Genomic DNA, 12,311 nt, shown 5'->3' with positions numbered 1-12,311 from the left:
GGCATCAACGAGCCTAGCCTGGGCATCTTCTACTCGTCCAAACGGACGTTCGGGTAGTATATGTAAATTAGTGTGCGATTATGCAACTCATCGTCACAAGAGTCAGTCAGAGGTGCACCTGGGACACCGTTCATGCCTCAACAAGGGGCGAAGTAGTCCCTTCCTTCCCATCCTTGCTCGTTGACCCACGAGTCTTCTCAGAGCTCGGCTTAGCCGCACCCTCTGAATCGGTCTCTACCTCTTCCACCTCTGCCTCTTCGTGCTTCTTGCGCTCGTCGTAGTCTTCGGCAATCGCGCTAATTTCCTTGCGCAGGCTCCGGGCTTGCGCATTGAGATCGTCCCATTTCTCGATGTCGAAGGCTTTGGACTTGTATAGCATGTTCTGGCGCGCGGTTACAGAGGAGTCGAGAACGGAGGAATAGGAGACTTCGCGGCCTTGGTAAAGGAACCTGCAGCGAGGCCTTGTGGTTAGATAGGCAGCTCCTAGTGACGGGAGGACAAAGATACAGACCATAAGTAGCCGCATATGACTGTCGAGAGACCAGATAAATATGTTATAGGTTCCATTACATCCCTGTCCAAAGAACGATGAGTCGTACATGAATTGCAAGTAGACGTAAATGCGTAAATTTACGCACCAACCATAATCCCAGAATGTGAGACGCGCAACAGCTCCGTAATACGCGATCAGCATCCCAAACCCTCCCAGCGCCATCCGCTTCGCACCCCTCCTGGCCTCACGATCACAATCCCTCTTGAGCTCCTCCATCTTCTTCAACTCCCCCGTGACGAAATCCAGCCTCCGGCGCAGGTACCGCGTGCGGGCCGCGAATGTCGGAACGTGCACCTCGATCATGATTTCCTGACCTCTGCGCCTGCCCGCGTCGGGGACGAGGCAGATCGTGAAATCTGCGTCCTTGGCGGCGTCCTTGATGAAGTCGCCCAAGTCGATCGAGTCGGCCCATTGATACGTCTGTCCGGAGCTCGAGGTGGAGCGGAAGGAGACCATCGGGTCGTCGTTGGGGAGCGAAGCGGCAATGAGTCTGCTAGCGTGCGAGAGGGGCTGGGAGGGGTGTAGGAGCATGACTATGGGTGGGGGGATGTTGTCTTGTTCGGTGGATTCTGGTGGTTCTGGCTGAGGGTTTGGCTTCGTTTCGTAGAACCTGTCAAGGGGAAGGATGAGCTTGAAGAGATGAGATGTCGTTGGCGATAGTTTGCCTGCATGACGAGGTCTGCAAATGAGCACTCCGTATCGTAATGATCGCATAGTACACCATGGGCAGCGTGACGTACCTTTGCCATCCGCAATGGTATCGAAATCGTCTGTGGATGATGATTTCGGGTGGTTAACACCGAGCCCAAGAGCGCCGACGCTGTTGGCGCCGCGATGCCAGTTGGAGTTTGGTTTGGCCTCGGCGAGGAACCGAGAGTGATCCACCTTGAGCTGTTCATCCTCGAGGCTGGGGCTGTTGCCACCTGAGCCGCTGCTGGGGCCGTTTCTGTCTCCCTTGTCGCCTCCGCTAACACTGTGCTGTGACATCCATCGAAAGATATGATGGCCGAGCGGTCGCCGTGCGAGTGATCTGCATTGGGGATAAAGCGTGGGTGTGCGGATGCCTGGGACGAGGCATCGGAAAACGCTCATGAGTCTATGTTGGGTTTAGGGTATGTCAAGAGGAAGAGACGGAAGAGAGAAAAAGAGTGTGTGGTGTCGCTCAGATTCATTCTCGATTGGAACGGCGACGTCATCATGGGATGAGTGGCAGAGTCTAGCCACAGCGGAGGTGGCAGTGCGCGACGCGCTGGATCACCATCACGTGGAATTCGTACCTTTCTCCGAGGACACGACTGCACAACCCCGGAATCTGCACTTGGGCTCTCTTTCGACTTGCCAGTGAGGACTACACGAAGACCCTTCGCCCGGCTCTTGCATACGCTGCGGTCAAGCGAGCCTGGACGAAGAGTTTGTAAGCTGAGCTTTACTTCGTGACCATCTAGTTCTCAGTCCAGCTTCAGGTCAAGATGAGCAGCGACTACAAATCCTCAAAGGAGGCGTTTGTCTCTGGCATGACGGGCTCTAGCGTCGTTCATGTAAATCTGGTCTCTGCGGTCGCTCTGGTGAGTCTTTGCTTGTTCTTGCCCACTTAGGTCAAACATCTAATCTCTCCTAGTGCTCCATTGCCCTTCACTCAGCCATCAGAACGCGATTCCGATGGGCAAAATCCCTACCATTCGTCGTAGAATGGACACTCCTGGTCCTGCCACTGCTTCTATCCATGACAACATTCGCTACCTCGCCGTCAATACTTTCACTCGCCCTCCTGGCTCCGACACTCGCAGTCATATCCACCATCTCCTCACTGCACAGCGGAGCGTCACTTCCTTCGAAAGAGGCGCAGGCTTCATCCTCATCTAAGCAGAGCTTCAGCGAAACTATCTCAGCACCCTTTGAAGTAGCACATCTCCGACAGCTACCTGCTATCACAACTTACCGCGCCCATATGATGCTCATGACTGCCCTCGCAATCCTCGCTGTCGACTTCCCTATATTTCCTCGTGCGCTGGCGAAATGTGAAACATATGGTGTTTCTCTGGTACGTACGAGAAACCTTCTTTTTGCCCTCAGATAACTGACAGGGGTGCATTCACACGTAGATGGACCTTGGCGTAGGCTCATTTGTCTTCTCCCAAGGTGTCGTCTCTGCCATCCGCATCGTCAAGGACCCTACGTCTTTGAAGGGCAATCCGATCCCAAAGTTGAAGGCCGCCTCACGAAAGGTTGCCCCGATCATTGCTCTGGGGTTGGTCCGCGTAGCCCTTGTGAAGAGTACCGAGTATCCTGTACGTTTTCAACTCTTGAGAGATGTATACGAGACCACAACATTGAAGAACCCTTCTAGGAACATGTCACTGAGTACGGCGTGCACTGGAACTTCTTCATTACGATGGCCCTGTTACCCTTTCTTGAAATCCTCCTGCATTACCCTGTCATACATGTCCCTGTGGCGGTGCTGGGGCTCTTGCTAGCAGTCGGTAGGATATTCCACAAGCACCCCATATCTCGGTTATTTACCGGGCTTTGAACAGGTCAGGAGTATTTCCTCTCTGCCATGGAACTCTCCGATTACGTTCTCGATGCGCCTCGAACCAACATCATTGCCGCAAACAAGGAAGGTCTCGCCTCGCTCTTAGGTACGCCTCAGCCTTGGCGCCTTACCTTTATGTCGTGTGTACTAATTCTCATGTCAGGCTACCTCGCAATCCACATCATGGGTCTCTCACTCGGGACTGTCATCTTACCGCCTCAACCATCCTACTTCCGCAAACAACAAGAGGCGCTCGTCCATGACTCCAAGCGGCCCGTTGTTGATCTGTCCGCGCCTCGGCAGAACAGCAAGACGATCACCGAACTCGTCGCGTACTCCGCCATCTGGTGGGCACTGCTTGCTATCGTCACCCTCGGGCTCGACGTCTCGCGTAGGATGGTACGTTTATCTCTCCTTCTTTTTTCGTTCTTGGATGCGAACATGTGCTCACACGGGAACACGATTGCCTAGGCGAACCTGCCATACGTCCTGTGGATTACGGCGTTCAACACGTCGTTCATCCTGGGATACTACCTCCTCGATCTGTACTTTTTCCCCGCGCACACATCAAAGGTGAAAGACCCGACGGACCCGACGGGAAAGACCGTTTTACGAGAGAAGCTGAGCGCTGAGGGGGCGCTTGGAGGGGCGCCAGCGCTGTTTGAGGCCATCAATAAGAACGGGATGGCTGTTTTCCTTCTCGTAAGTGACGCACGCGTTTCATCATGTCATCATGCTCATAATTCAACTCTACATAGGCAAACGTTGCGACAGGTGTCGTCAACCTCTCGTTGCAGACAATGTATGCGTCCGACAGTGTTGCTATGGGTGTCCTATCTGTCTATTCGATAGGCGTTTGTGGTGTCGCTTGGGTCTTTAGAGGGAAGAAACTGCTGTAGCTTACCATACGATTTACAAAATACTTTGCTCCTCGGAATAGGCGCATAATAATTTTCTTGCCCCGACAACCAGAAAACCGAAATAGGAGATAACATATCCCAACTAGGTATGTTGCTGTTACACGAACGACCGAACCTCCGAATCCCGACCCGGCGACATTTTGACTTTCCTCCGCTCGCCGCTGCAGCCTCTGCCCACTACAGCGCGCCCTTGTCCTTTGTCCCGCCTTCTCCTCTTTTCCTTGCGCGTTTCGCGTCTCGAACATTATGATACCGACGCTACCCAACTTTGCGGCAATAACACAGCGCCTGACGCAGTCGCTGCCCTTCAAGCGCGCCCAGCAAGGCCTATTCCACGGCAAGCAGAAGCTCTCGGGCAACAACGTCCCGTTCTCGCTCAAGAAGACGCGCCGCACGTGGCTGCCTAATGTGCAGCACAAGCGGATCCCGTCGGAGGCGCTCGGCGGTGTGCGGGTGAAGGTGACGACGAGGGCTTTGCGATGTATAGAGAAGGTGCGTCTTGCTGCTTCTTCCAAGGGTCCTCTGATATTTATGCGTGTATGCGTCTTATTCACGTGTTTCTCATGCTTTGTGAACGCGTATCCAGCACGGTGGTCTTGATAACTACCTCCTCAACACCAAGTGCGAGCTCCTCGGTATCGAAGGCATGCGTCTCCGCCTGCTAGTGCGCGAGCGCGCCGCCGAGCAGCGCCGCGTTGCGCATGAGGCCAAGGCCAAGGAGGTAAATGAGGAAGAGAAGGATCTGCGTGCGGCGCAGGCGGTTGTGCGTGAGGAGAAGCGGCAGCAGCAGAAGCTCGCGAAGCGCCGTGAGCGGGAGAGTGAGCTCGCGGTCAGCGAGGGTATCCTTGGCTCGAGCTCGAATGCACCATCGAAGAAGGCGAACGTGGCGGTTGAGGAGGTCCCCGAGGTACAGGTGGAGGTCCAGGAGGACATCGTGTCGGAGGCGAAGGCGCAGACGCAGACGCAGACGCAGGAGCCGGATGTAGACACGGCGGCGCTGAAGGAAGAGGAGGAAAATGCACGGGCAGAGCGCAGGAAACAGAAGAAGCAGTCGGCGAGCCGCGGTCTCTTCGACTAGACTTCCATTCATTGTGAGTATCGCCTATTGTCTGAGGACGCGTCTAACGGTTGTCGCTAACGGATACCACAGACATACTATATTGCTGCTCTTTAGACAACCTAATTGCCCAGACATTTGAATCACGGGCTTGCTCTCGCTCGTGGATGCACCAGACTATGCCCTGTTTCTCCGTACGCTCCTCAGAGTTTCTTGAAGGGAGGCCATCTCGTGCTTATCATATGACTGGTAGAGTAATACCCTGTCATGTCACTCTAGTTCTGTCCTTCAACGGACGGCGTCAGTCAATCCATCAGATGCTCGTCACATATGGACTGTACAATCATCGTCACAACCGAGATGATCGTTGACACTCTTCACGTCGAGTCAGGCGCTGGATAGATTGTCGTGAAATGGTCCGTCCGTAGGTTTGAGTGTATGGATTCTCAACGTTCAACGTTCAGCCTTCACCGGTCACTGGCCCCTTTAAGCCAGTCTTGGTCTCGGAGTGCCCCAACTGTGGTTTATCATCTCATTTTTTGGCATCAGCCTCAAAAATAGTAAACGGATCGTCTGTGAGCGAATGCAAGCTATGACGGTATGGCTAGTATAATTCCTTCTTCCTGTATCTCGTTAACAACAGCTTACTGAGGATCCTTGGTTTTAAGCGCGGGCAGCGCAGGAACCAGTTCTTTCCAGCGATCATCGTCGTCGTATCCCAACTCGTCCATCTCCTCGGAGTCCGCAAGCCTGTAGACGTCCACCTCATCAGCGGTGAACACAGATCGAAGCGTACTGTACTCACCACGCTCCATTAGTGAGCCACATCGAAGGATGTCCGCCCCTACAGCGCATGTCCTGGAAACGGTTTCTGTAGTGATCACGTCGCTCAGCTACTGTATAATAGCTCATCGTGTCCTCTGTATCATTCGAAGACCAACAACGCATGGAGACGTCCACGGGCTGCAGCGCAGAGAAATCGGCATCGGGGGATTCACGTATACATGCTAGGATGCTGTCCAACGTTGTGCCCCCGGGAAACACCAAGAAGCATCTCGCTTCGCTGTCGGCATTGTGCAGAAAGTAGAGGCCGCCCTTCGACAGCAACAGACGACCGTGATATGGACTGCTGTCGTAGAGAATAAGATGGGCCCGACCGAGATACTCAAAGGTGTGTGAGAGCTCGAAGGAAAGGTCCTCACGGAAAGGAACGTTTTCGCATCGATGACTGAAACGACGCAAAGGTTCTCGGTTCCTCCAGTTTTCTGGTAAGGAATCGAGCTCAGATGGTTCGATGGGTAGGATACGATCGGGGAAGAGCAGATCCTCTTCGTATGCCTTCATACTCATACCAACCGGCCGAGTATAGGGAGACGGAACGACGTTAAGTGGCACTGAAGACTAAAGGTGGGGTCAGGGTGTGCTTTGTATCGCTTAACCCAATAGCACCTACGGTTGTTACTAGCCTAGATGTGTCATCGATCAGATCTCAGAGTTGATGGCACGCACTCGCCCTCAAACAGAGACTCGAGCGAAGTTCAGACGAGGTCTACTATAGCGAGCTCCCTAGCTAAGTCTCCGATGACCATACTCCCTAGAGCGTCGTCAGTCTATCTGGGGGAAAAGGAAAAGACCAGGAAGTTCTTCCTGGTGTTTTAGTGTCGGTCCAGGAACAGGCGTAGGCAATAGGTCTAGGAACTTGATGCATGGTTGAGGGAACTTGTGGATGTACAATGCGTGGCCACCGGAGGCTCCTGTCATGAACGATGTTGCACCAACGGAGCTAGCGAGAACCATGGGATTCGTGAACTTATACTCAACTGCAGGTGCGTGCTCTTGACAGCGAGTCAGAGTCAACTAGGCAACGGCGCCTATATCTGTGTTTGAATACTCTTCGTCTACCGGTACGACTGACCGCATCCAAGATAGTTCTGAGGACGCTGGAGAGTGACCGAGAAATGATGCAATGGACTGTGACGCAAGCGCACGTCCGAGTCCGTTGTTGAAGGACACTTCCTCCACTTCGCCACTCATTTTGTAGGTAAAGGCAGTGTCCTACATAGTACGGGGGGCTTGTCGGGTGAAGGAAAGGTGTATAGCTTGACGTCAATGACTCCGACAGCGATAATCATATCGTTCCATATGCAAGCTTTGGTCCGGTTTCCCTAAGTTTCAGAACAATTTCATATTAGATTTCGGATATAAAGCAAGAGCAAGTCTAAAAATAGCTGTTCGGAACGGCTCCCAAGAGCTGACACTTGCCTTCCTTCATATAAACAACGTGAGGAATGGCGACGTTGTCCTTGACACCGCACAAGACGAGATCATCATGAAGTAGCATCACTTCGCTGTAGCCATTGATAACTCTAGTCGTGCCAAAGTTATGACTACCTTTCATCTCATGTAGAGACAGCATTTGAAGCTGCGGAGTCCTATTCTCTTATTTAGCAGCCATCGAAAGAAGGAAAGGAAACGTACTTCGTGTCAACTGCCACTACCGCGCGAAGTTGGCCGTCTCGGACATCTGCTTCTCCGCTGGTGATTGGACCTGCAAAATAACATCTGGTGAGTGGGTTAAACTCTTCGTTTCCCGCTATGGATATGTCGTATATCTCGAGGCTGCTGTAAACTGTCGGCGTCCATAGAAGCCACAAGAAGCCAGCGTGGCTCGATTAGCCGGAGCCATGTAACCAACCGCGGTAGATTCCATCGTACAACATGTCGCGCCCTGAGACTTTCATGTGCCCATGCATCGCAAAGGAAAGCAGAATGACAGGATAACGCTTCAACTTGCTTGGACGTTAGGCCCTCAAGTTTCTGAAGTAAACAAGGGAGAGGGGCATTCCTGGTTTCCACTAGGCGCTGTAGCAAAACGAACCACAACTGCTTGTCATGCGTTGCGTCGTACAACGTTCTACAGATCTATCGAAAGGCACTTGATCGAGTTCACAGACGCGATGGCTTGATAGATCGTACCAAACGCAAGGTCAGAGCTGTTCGGATTCCTGTGTGCTGGACTATGAGGATCGGAAGCTCCTGTGGGACGCTGATGAGCGACATGATCTATGCCACTAGAAAGAGATTGAAAGGGTAAACTGGTGATATCACGAAATCCTCGCGGACTTAAGCCCATCACTTGATACACTAGTACTGGTACTGAGCTTAGGGCTAAGGCAAGGGGTATTGAGCCAAGGAGATCAAGATACGCGGCGTTCGCGAAACTAGGGTCCGTGGGAAGATCAGACACTTCGGATAGCCTCCTCGGCTGCTTCGGTCAAGCCGTCACTCGACCTATAGAACCTAGTAGCAAGGGCCCTTCCATTATCGAAAATTCAAAAGCCTAGTCGACGGGCTAACTCAGAGTAGCACCTTCGTGACAAGCCCGATAAGAAGATGTGGAGCTGTTCACCAATACAGGCATGGGTCTCCCCCTGCATCGCACCCAAAGCCAAACTTAAATTATTGAACGAGGAAGAGAAGTAGCTTCGCGCAGCGTAGGCGGCTGTGCGCGTGGAATAATATCAACAGAAGGTCGAGAAGTGCTGTGAACGGTGGAGCGAGTGCGCAGTCAGCGAGGGAATCCCCGGCTCTCACTCAAGTAGCGAAGAAGACGAGCACACCGGCGGAGTTCGATGCCCTTACTGACATAGGCAGAAAGAGCAGACGTAAGAACCGCAGACCAGCGCAGCATCTCTGAAGCTGAAGGAGGACGAGAAGGCACGGGCAATGGGGAGAGACCATGGAAGACCAGTCGGAAGAGGCAGTTGGCGAGTCGGGGTCTCTTCGGCTACCAGCCTTCAATTTGTTGCGAATCTCGATTATTCAGGACAGCTTCGAGAAATGTCGCTCATAGCTGTCACACATAATGTACATTATAATCGACGCTACCTTGTGACGACTTAGTTGCTGGCACGTTTCTTTGTTTGTTAGAAGGCTGCGTTTGACGATGCAAATACATAGACATTCGATCTCTTCCCACCGTATATGGCCCTACAAACCCTTAGAGGGCATGTTCACCGTGCACCTCGGTCAAAACGCAAGTTACTGGTATATAGCACTATTCACGGATTCCGACTTCTAACGCACGGTGGTAAGTGAATTGCTGAAGAGTTGGCGTCCTGCTAGAGCTCTGAACAAGCCTAAGCTCGGTCTGAATAGTAGCCGACGTGGCCTTTGACACCCGTCACGCCTGCGTGGAGTCAGAGATTCTACCATGATATTCAGGTCATCGACAAACTATCATTCATCGAGAAGATATCAATATAATTCACAACCTTTTGTGCGCAAGGAACACCATTACAACCTCGCTAGAACAGAACCGTCTCCCTGTACTTCGCTCATGGAAACGTCTTGCAGAGGAATAGCATTCCTCAGCGCAGGCAACGCAGGAACTTGGGCCTTCCAACGGCCTTCCTTATCATTTCGTACTTCACCTATCTCCTCGTCTTCCGCAAGCCTGTAAGGCCGTCGATGTCAGTGCCATGTTTTGTTTGGTCTATGTGGTACTCGCCAGATTCCGTTAGTGAGCCACATCGATGGACAACCTCCCCTAGACCGCATGTCCTCAAACCGATTTCTAGAGTGATCGCGTCGTTCTGCCACCGCAAATCCGCTCATGTTGTCCTCTTTGTCTATGGTTGTCCAAGAACGCATAATGACCTCCTCGAGATCGAGTATGGAGAAGTCGGTATGGGGAGATTCGCGAATACAAGCTAGGATGCTGTTCAGAGTAGTACCTCCTGGGAACACGAAGAAGTTATCTGCCTGGTAGCCGCCCTCATGCAGGAAGTAGAGGCCCCCCTTGGATAAAAGCGTACGATGGATCATGCTGTCGTAGAGAATGAGGTGCGCCCGACCAATGTATTCGAACGTGTGGGACAGCTCGAAAGACAAGTCTTCGCGAAAGGGTACGTCTTCGCATCGATGGATGAGACAACGCAGAGGTCCTTGATCTCTCCAGTTCTCTGGCAACGAGTCGAGTTCAGAAGACTCGATTGATGCAATGTGGTCTGAGATTAACAGTTCCTCATAAACCTCGGTGCACATATCGACCGACCAATTCCAAGGCGATGGAACAACGTCAATTGGAATTCGGGACTGAAGACTGAGTTAGCGCTTGTTATAAAATGGCTCATCTGCGGAGACCTACTGTCGGTACCAGCCCAGATGTGCCATCGTTCGAAGTTGATGGCACGCGCTCGCCCTCGAACACGGACTCGAGCGAAGTTCCGACGAGGTCGACTATAGCTAGCTCCCCAGCCAGGTTACCGATGACTACAATCCCCAGAGCGTCGTCATAATCTATCTGCGGAAAAGAGGACAGACTGGGTAGTGCGTCATGACACTCCAAGGTGGGCCCAAGAACAGGCTCCGGAAAGAGGCTTAGAAATTGAATGCAAGATTCAGACGTCATATGAACATACAACGCCCGATACCCAGAGCCTCCTGTTGTGAAAGATGTTGTATCGAAGGAGTTGGCGAAAGCCCTAGGCTCGGTCAACTCGTACTCGGCTATTGGCTCCGGATCTTGGCAGCGACTCAAAGTCAACTGGGCGATGTTACCTAGGTCGGGAGTTTCATTAGCATCTTCCGGTACTACGACTGGTCTTATCCAAGAGAGTCCTGTGCACAATGAAGAGCGACTGAAAGGCGCTGAAAACGATGGTGCGTGTCCAGTGCTGAATGACACTTCTTCGAGTTCACCGCTCATGGAGATAGGCAAAAGCAGTGTCTGGCATAGCACAGGAGGTTTTTCGGATGAGGGAAGATTGTATAGTTTGACGTCGATGACCCCGACAGTGACGATCATACCGTTCCATATACAAGCTTTTTTCCGGGTTCCCTTTGGATATTAGTGAACATATGCTTCTCAAACGATTTTAAAGCGAGTAAGCCATACCTTGTTATCAGGAACGGTTTCTAAACGATGGGAGTGATTGGAATCCAAACAGACGACATGCGGAGTAGCGATGTTGTCCTTAATGCCACAAACGACGATATCCTCATAAAGCAACATTACTTCGCCGTAGCCAGTCAGAGTTATGGCCTTGGCAAAACAATGAACGCCTTCCATCTCGTGGAGCAACATGACTTGCAGCTGCGGAACCCTGATATCATTAGAGCGCGTCAAGAAGGGAATAGCGACCCATACCTCGCGTCAACTGCTACCGCCGCGCGAAGCTGACCGTTTCGAATATCTGCCTCTCCACTGGTGATTGGCCCTGAGAGATAGCATCCGGCGAGAGGCCCGAAGATTCCTTTCCCAGTCGCGGAAATGTCGTAGACTTCCAAACGGCTGCACATCGTATCCATAGAAGCCACAAGAAGCCATCGGCCCTCGACCAGCTTGAGCCACGTAACTGAACGCGGTAGATCGGATCGGATAATGTGACGCGCCGTGAGGCTGTTATGCGCCCATGCATCGCAAAGATAAGCAGAACGACAGGCAAGAGCTTGAACTTGCTGTGAAGTGAGACTATTGAATTTTTGGAGTAAGCAATGTAAAGGGGCGTTTTTGCTGTGAACCAAGCGCTGCAAGAAAATGAGCCATAACTGTTTATCCTGAGTCGCATTGTATAACGCTCTGCAAGTCTGCCGTCGTCCATTTGAGTGGGCGCACCACAGTGACTTGACAGTTTTCTTGCCTTTTGTAAGGATAGAATCGTTTGAATGTCGGTGTGCTGAACTATGAGAACTAGAAGCTCATGCGGTACGTTGATGAGAGACATTTTTGGCGGTAAGGCAGAGCTGCGAGATGGAGTTACAAGATGAGACTGCGTGGTGATTTCAAGAGTAAGATTGAAAAGTATAACCAACAAAACATGCGTCGAGGATGGTCTTAGTCCACGCGGACAGCGAGTGAGGGGAGAAGAACAAGGCAAAACCAACCGATTGCGTGACCGCAGTCCGTAACGCGTAAAGTCTCAGACCGTGGGAAGATCATCAGCCACCGGAGTTGCGAAACAGGCTAACAGAGTGAAAAGTCTGGCAACGCATCTATGGGCAGGACGTAATGATAGGAGTACAACTTCATTAGGATGAGGTGAATAACGGAGCATGGATCAGTGACATAATAACGTTGCTACTTATGATGAAAAATACTATGGATTACACCGAGCATCCGTATCTTGTAAGCCTTTGATCCTGTGACTTGTATTGCAGGGGACCGGAGGATTAAATTCGTTGAACGACCCTCATCATGAGAAAGCATCCCAAACTTGGCCGAAGACTGGTATCATATGCTTTGAC

The 12,311-nt window shown here is 51.9% G+C and overlaps 5 protein-coding genes across 5 annotated transcripts; 2 read left to right on the top strand and 3 right to left on the bottom strand.

Moving 5' to 3' along the window:
- Position 1: 1 nt before the first annotated feature.
- CONPUDRAFT_166324 (uncharacterized protein) lies at positions 2–1,540 on the bottom strand (the record flags this gene model as incomplete). The annotated part of the gene is made up of 4 exons (XM_007771777.1): positions 2–449; positions 512–574; positions 639–1,218; positions 1,294–1,540. The coding sequence occupies 4 exons, from the start codon at positions 1,538–1,540 to the stop codon at positions 131–133; spliced, it is 1,209 nt and encodes a 402-aa protein (XP_007769967.1). The 3' UTR covers positions 2–130.
- A 364-nt stretch (positions 1,541–1,904) lies between these two features.
- On the top strand, positions 1,905–4,030 carry CONPUDRAFT_106163 (GWT1-domain-containing protein). Its single transcript, XM_007771776.1, has 9 exons — positions 1,905–1,967; positions 2,017–2,118; positions 2,172–2,594; positions 2,656–2,841; positions 2,901–3,033; positions 3,088–3,192; positions 3,250–3,485; positions 3,558–3,788; positions 3,845–4,030. The coding sequence occupies exons 2-9, from the start codon at positions 2,023–2,025 to the stop codon at positions 3,983–3,985; spliced, it is 1,551 nt and encodes a 516-aa protein (XP_007769966.1). The 5' UTR covers positions 1,905–1,967; positions 2,017–2,022; the 3' UTR covers positions 3,986–4,030.
- A 132-nt stretch (positions 4,031–4,162) lies between these two features.
- On the top strand, positions 4,163–5,387 carry CONPUDRAFT_106160 (uncharacterized protein). The gene is made up of 3 exons (XM_007771775.1): positions 4,163–4,498; positions 4,593–5,097; positions 5,157–5,387. The coding sequence occupies exons 1-2, from the start codon at positions 4,253–4,255 to the stop codon at positions 5,082–5,084; spliced, it is 738 nt and encodes a 245-aa protein (XP_007769965.1). The 5' UTR covers positions 4,163–4,252; the 3' UTR covers positions 5,085–5,097; positions 5,157–5,387.
- Positions 5,388–5,707: 320 nt separating this feature from the next.
- CONPUDRAFT_166321 (uncharacterized protein) lies at positions 5,708–6,407 on the bottom strand (the record flags this gene model as incomplete). Its single annotated transcript, XM_007771774.1, has 2 exons — positions 5,708–5,813; positions 5,869–6,407. 2 exons carry the CDS (start codon positions 6,405–6,407, stop codon positions 5,708–5,710), a joined length of 645 nt encoding a protein of 214 aa, XP_007769964.1.
- A 2,952-nt stretch (positions 6,408–9,359) lies between these two features.
- CONPUDRAFT_166320 (uncharacterized protein) lies at positions 9,360–11,922 on the bottom strand (the record flags this gene model as incomplete). The annotated part of the gene is made up of 6 exons (XM_007771773.1): positions 11,708–11,922; positions 11,215–11,654; positions 10,963–11,170; positions 10,213–10,905; positions 9,619–10,160; positions 9,360–9,519 (listed from the first exon to the last, which is right to left on the bottom strand). Exons 1-6 carry the CDS (start codon positions 11,789–11,791, stop codon positions 9,360–9,362), a joined length of 2,127 nt encoding a protein of 708 aa, XP_007769963.1. The 5' UTR covers positions 11,792–11,922.
- Between the last annotated feature and the right edge of the window lie 389 nt (positions 11,923–12,311).

This window comes from Coniophora puteana, assembly GCF_000271625.1.
Source record: "Coniophora puteana RWD-64-598 SS2 unplaced genomic scaffold CONPUscaffold_8, whole genome shotgun sequence".
NCBI lineage: Eukaryota > Fungi > Basidiomycota > Agaricomycetes > Boletales > Coniophoraceae > Coniophora > Coniophora puteana.
Note: the sequence above shows the minus strand (reverse complement) of the source record. Positions and strands in the feature narration are given on the sequence as shown.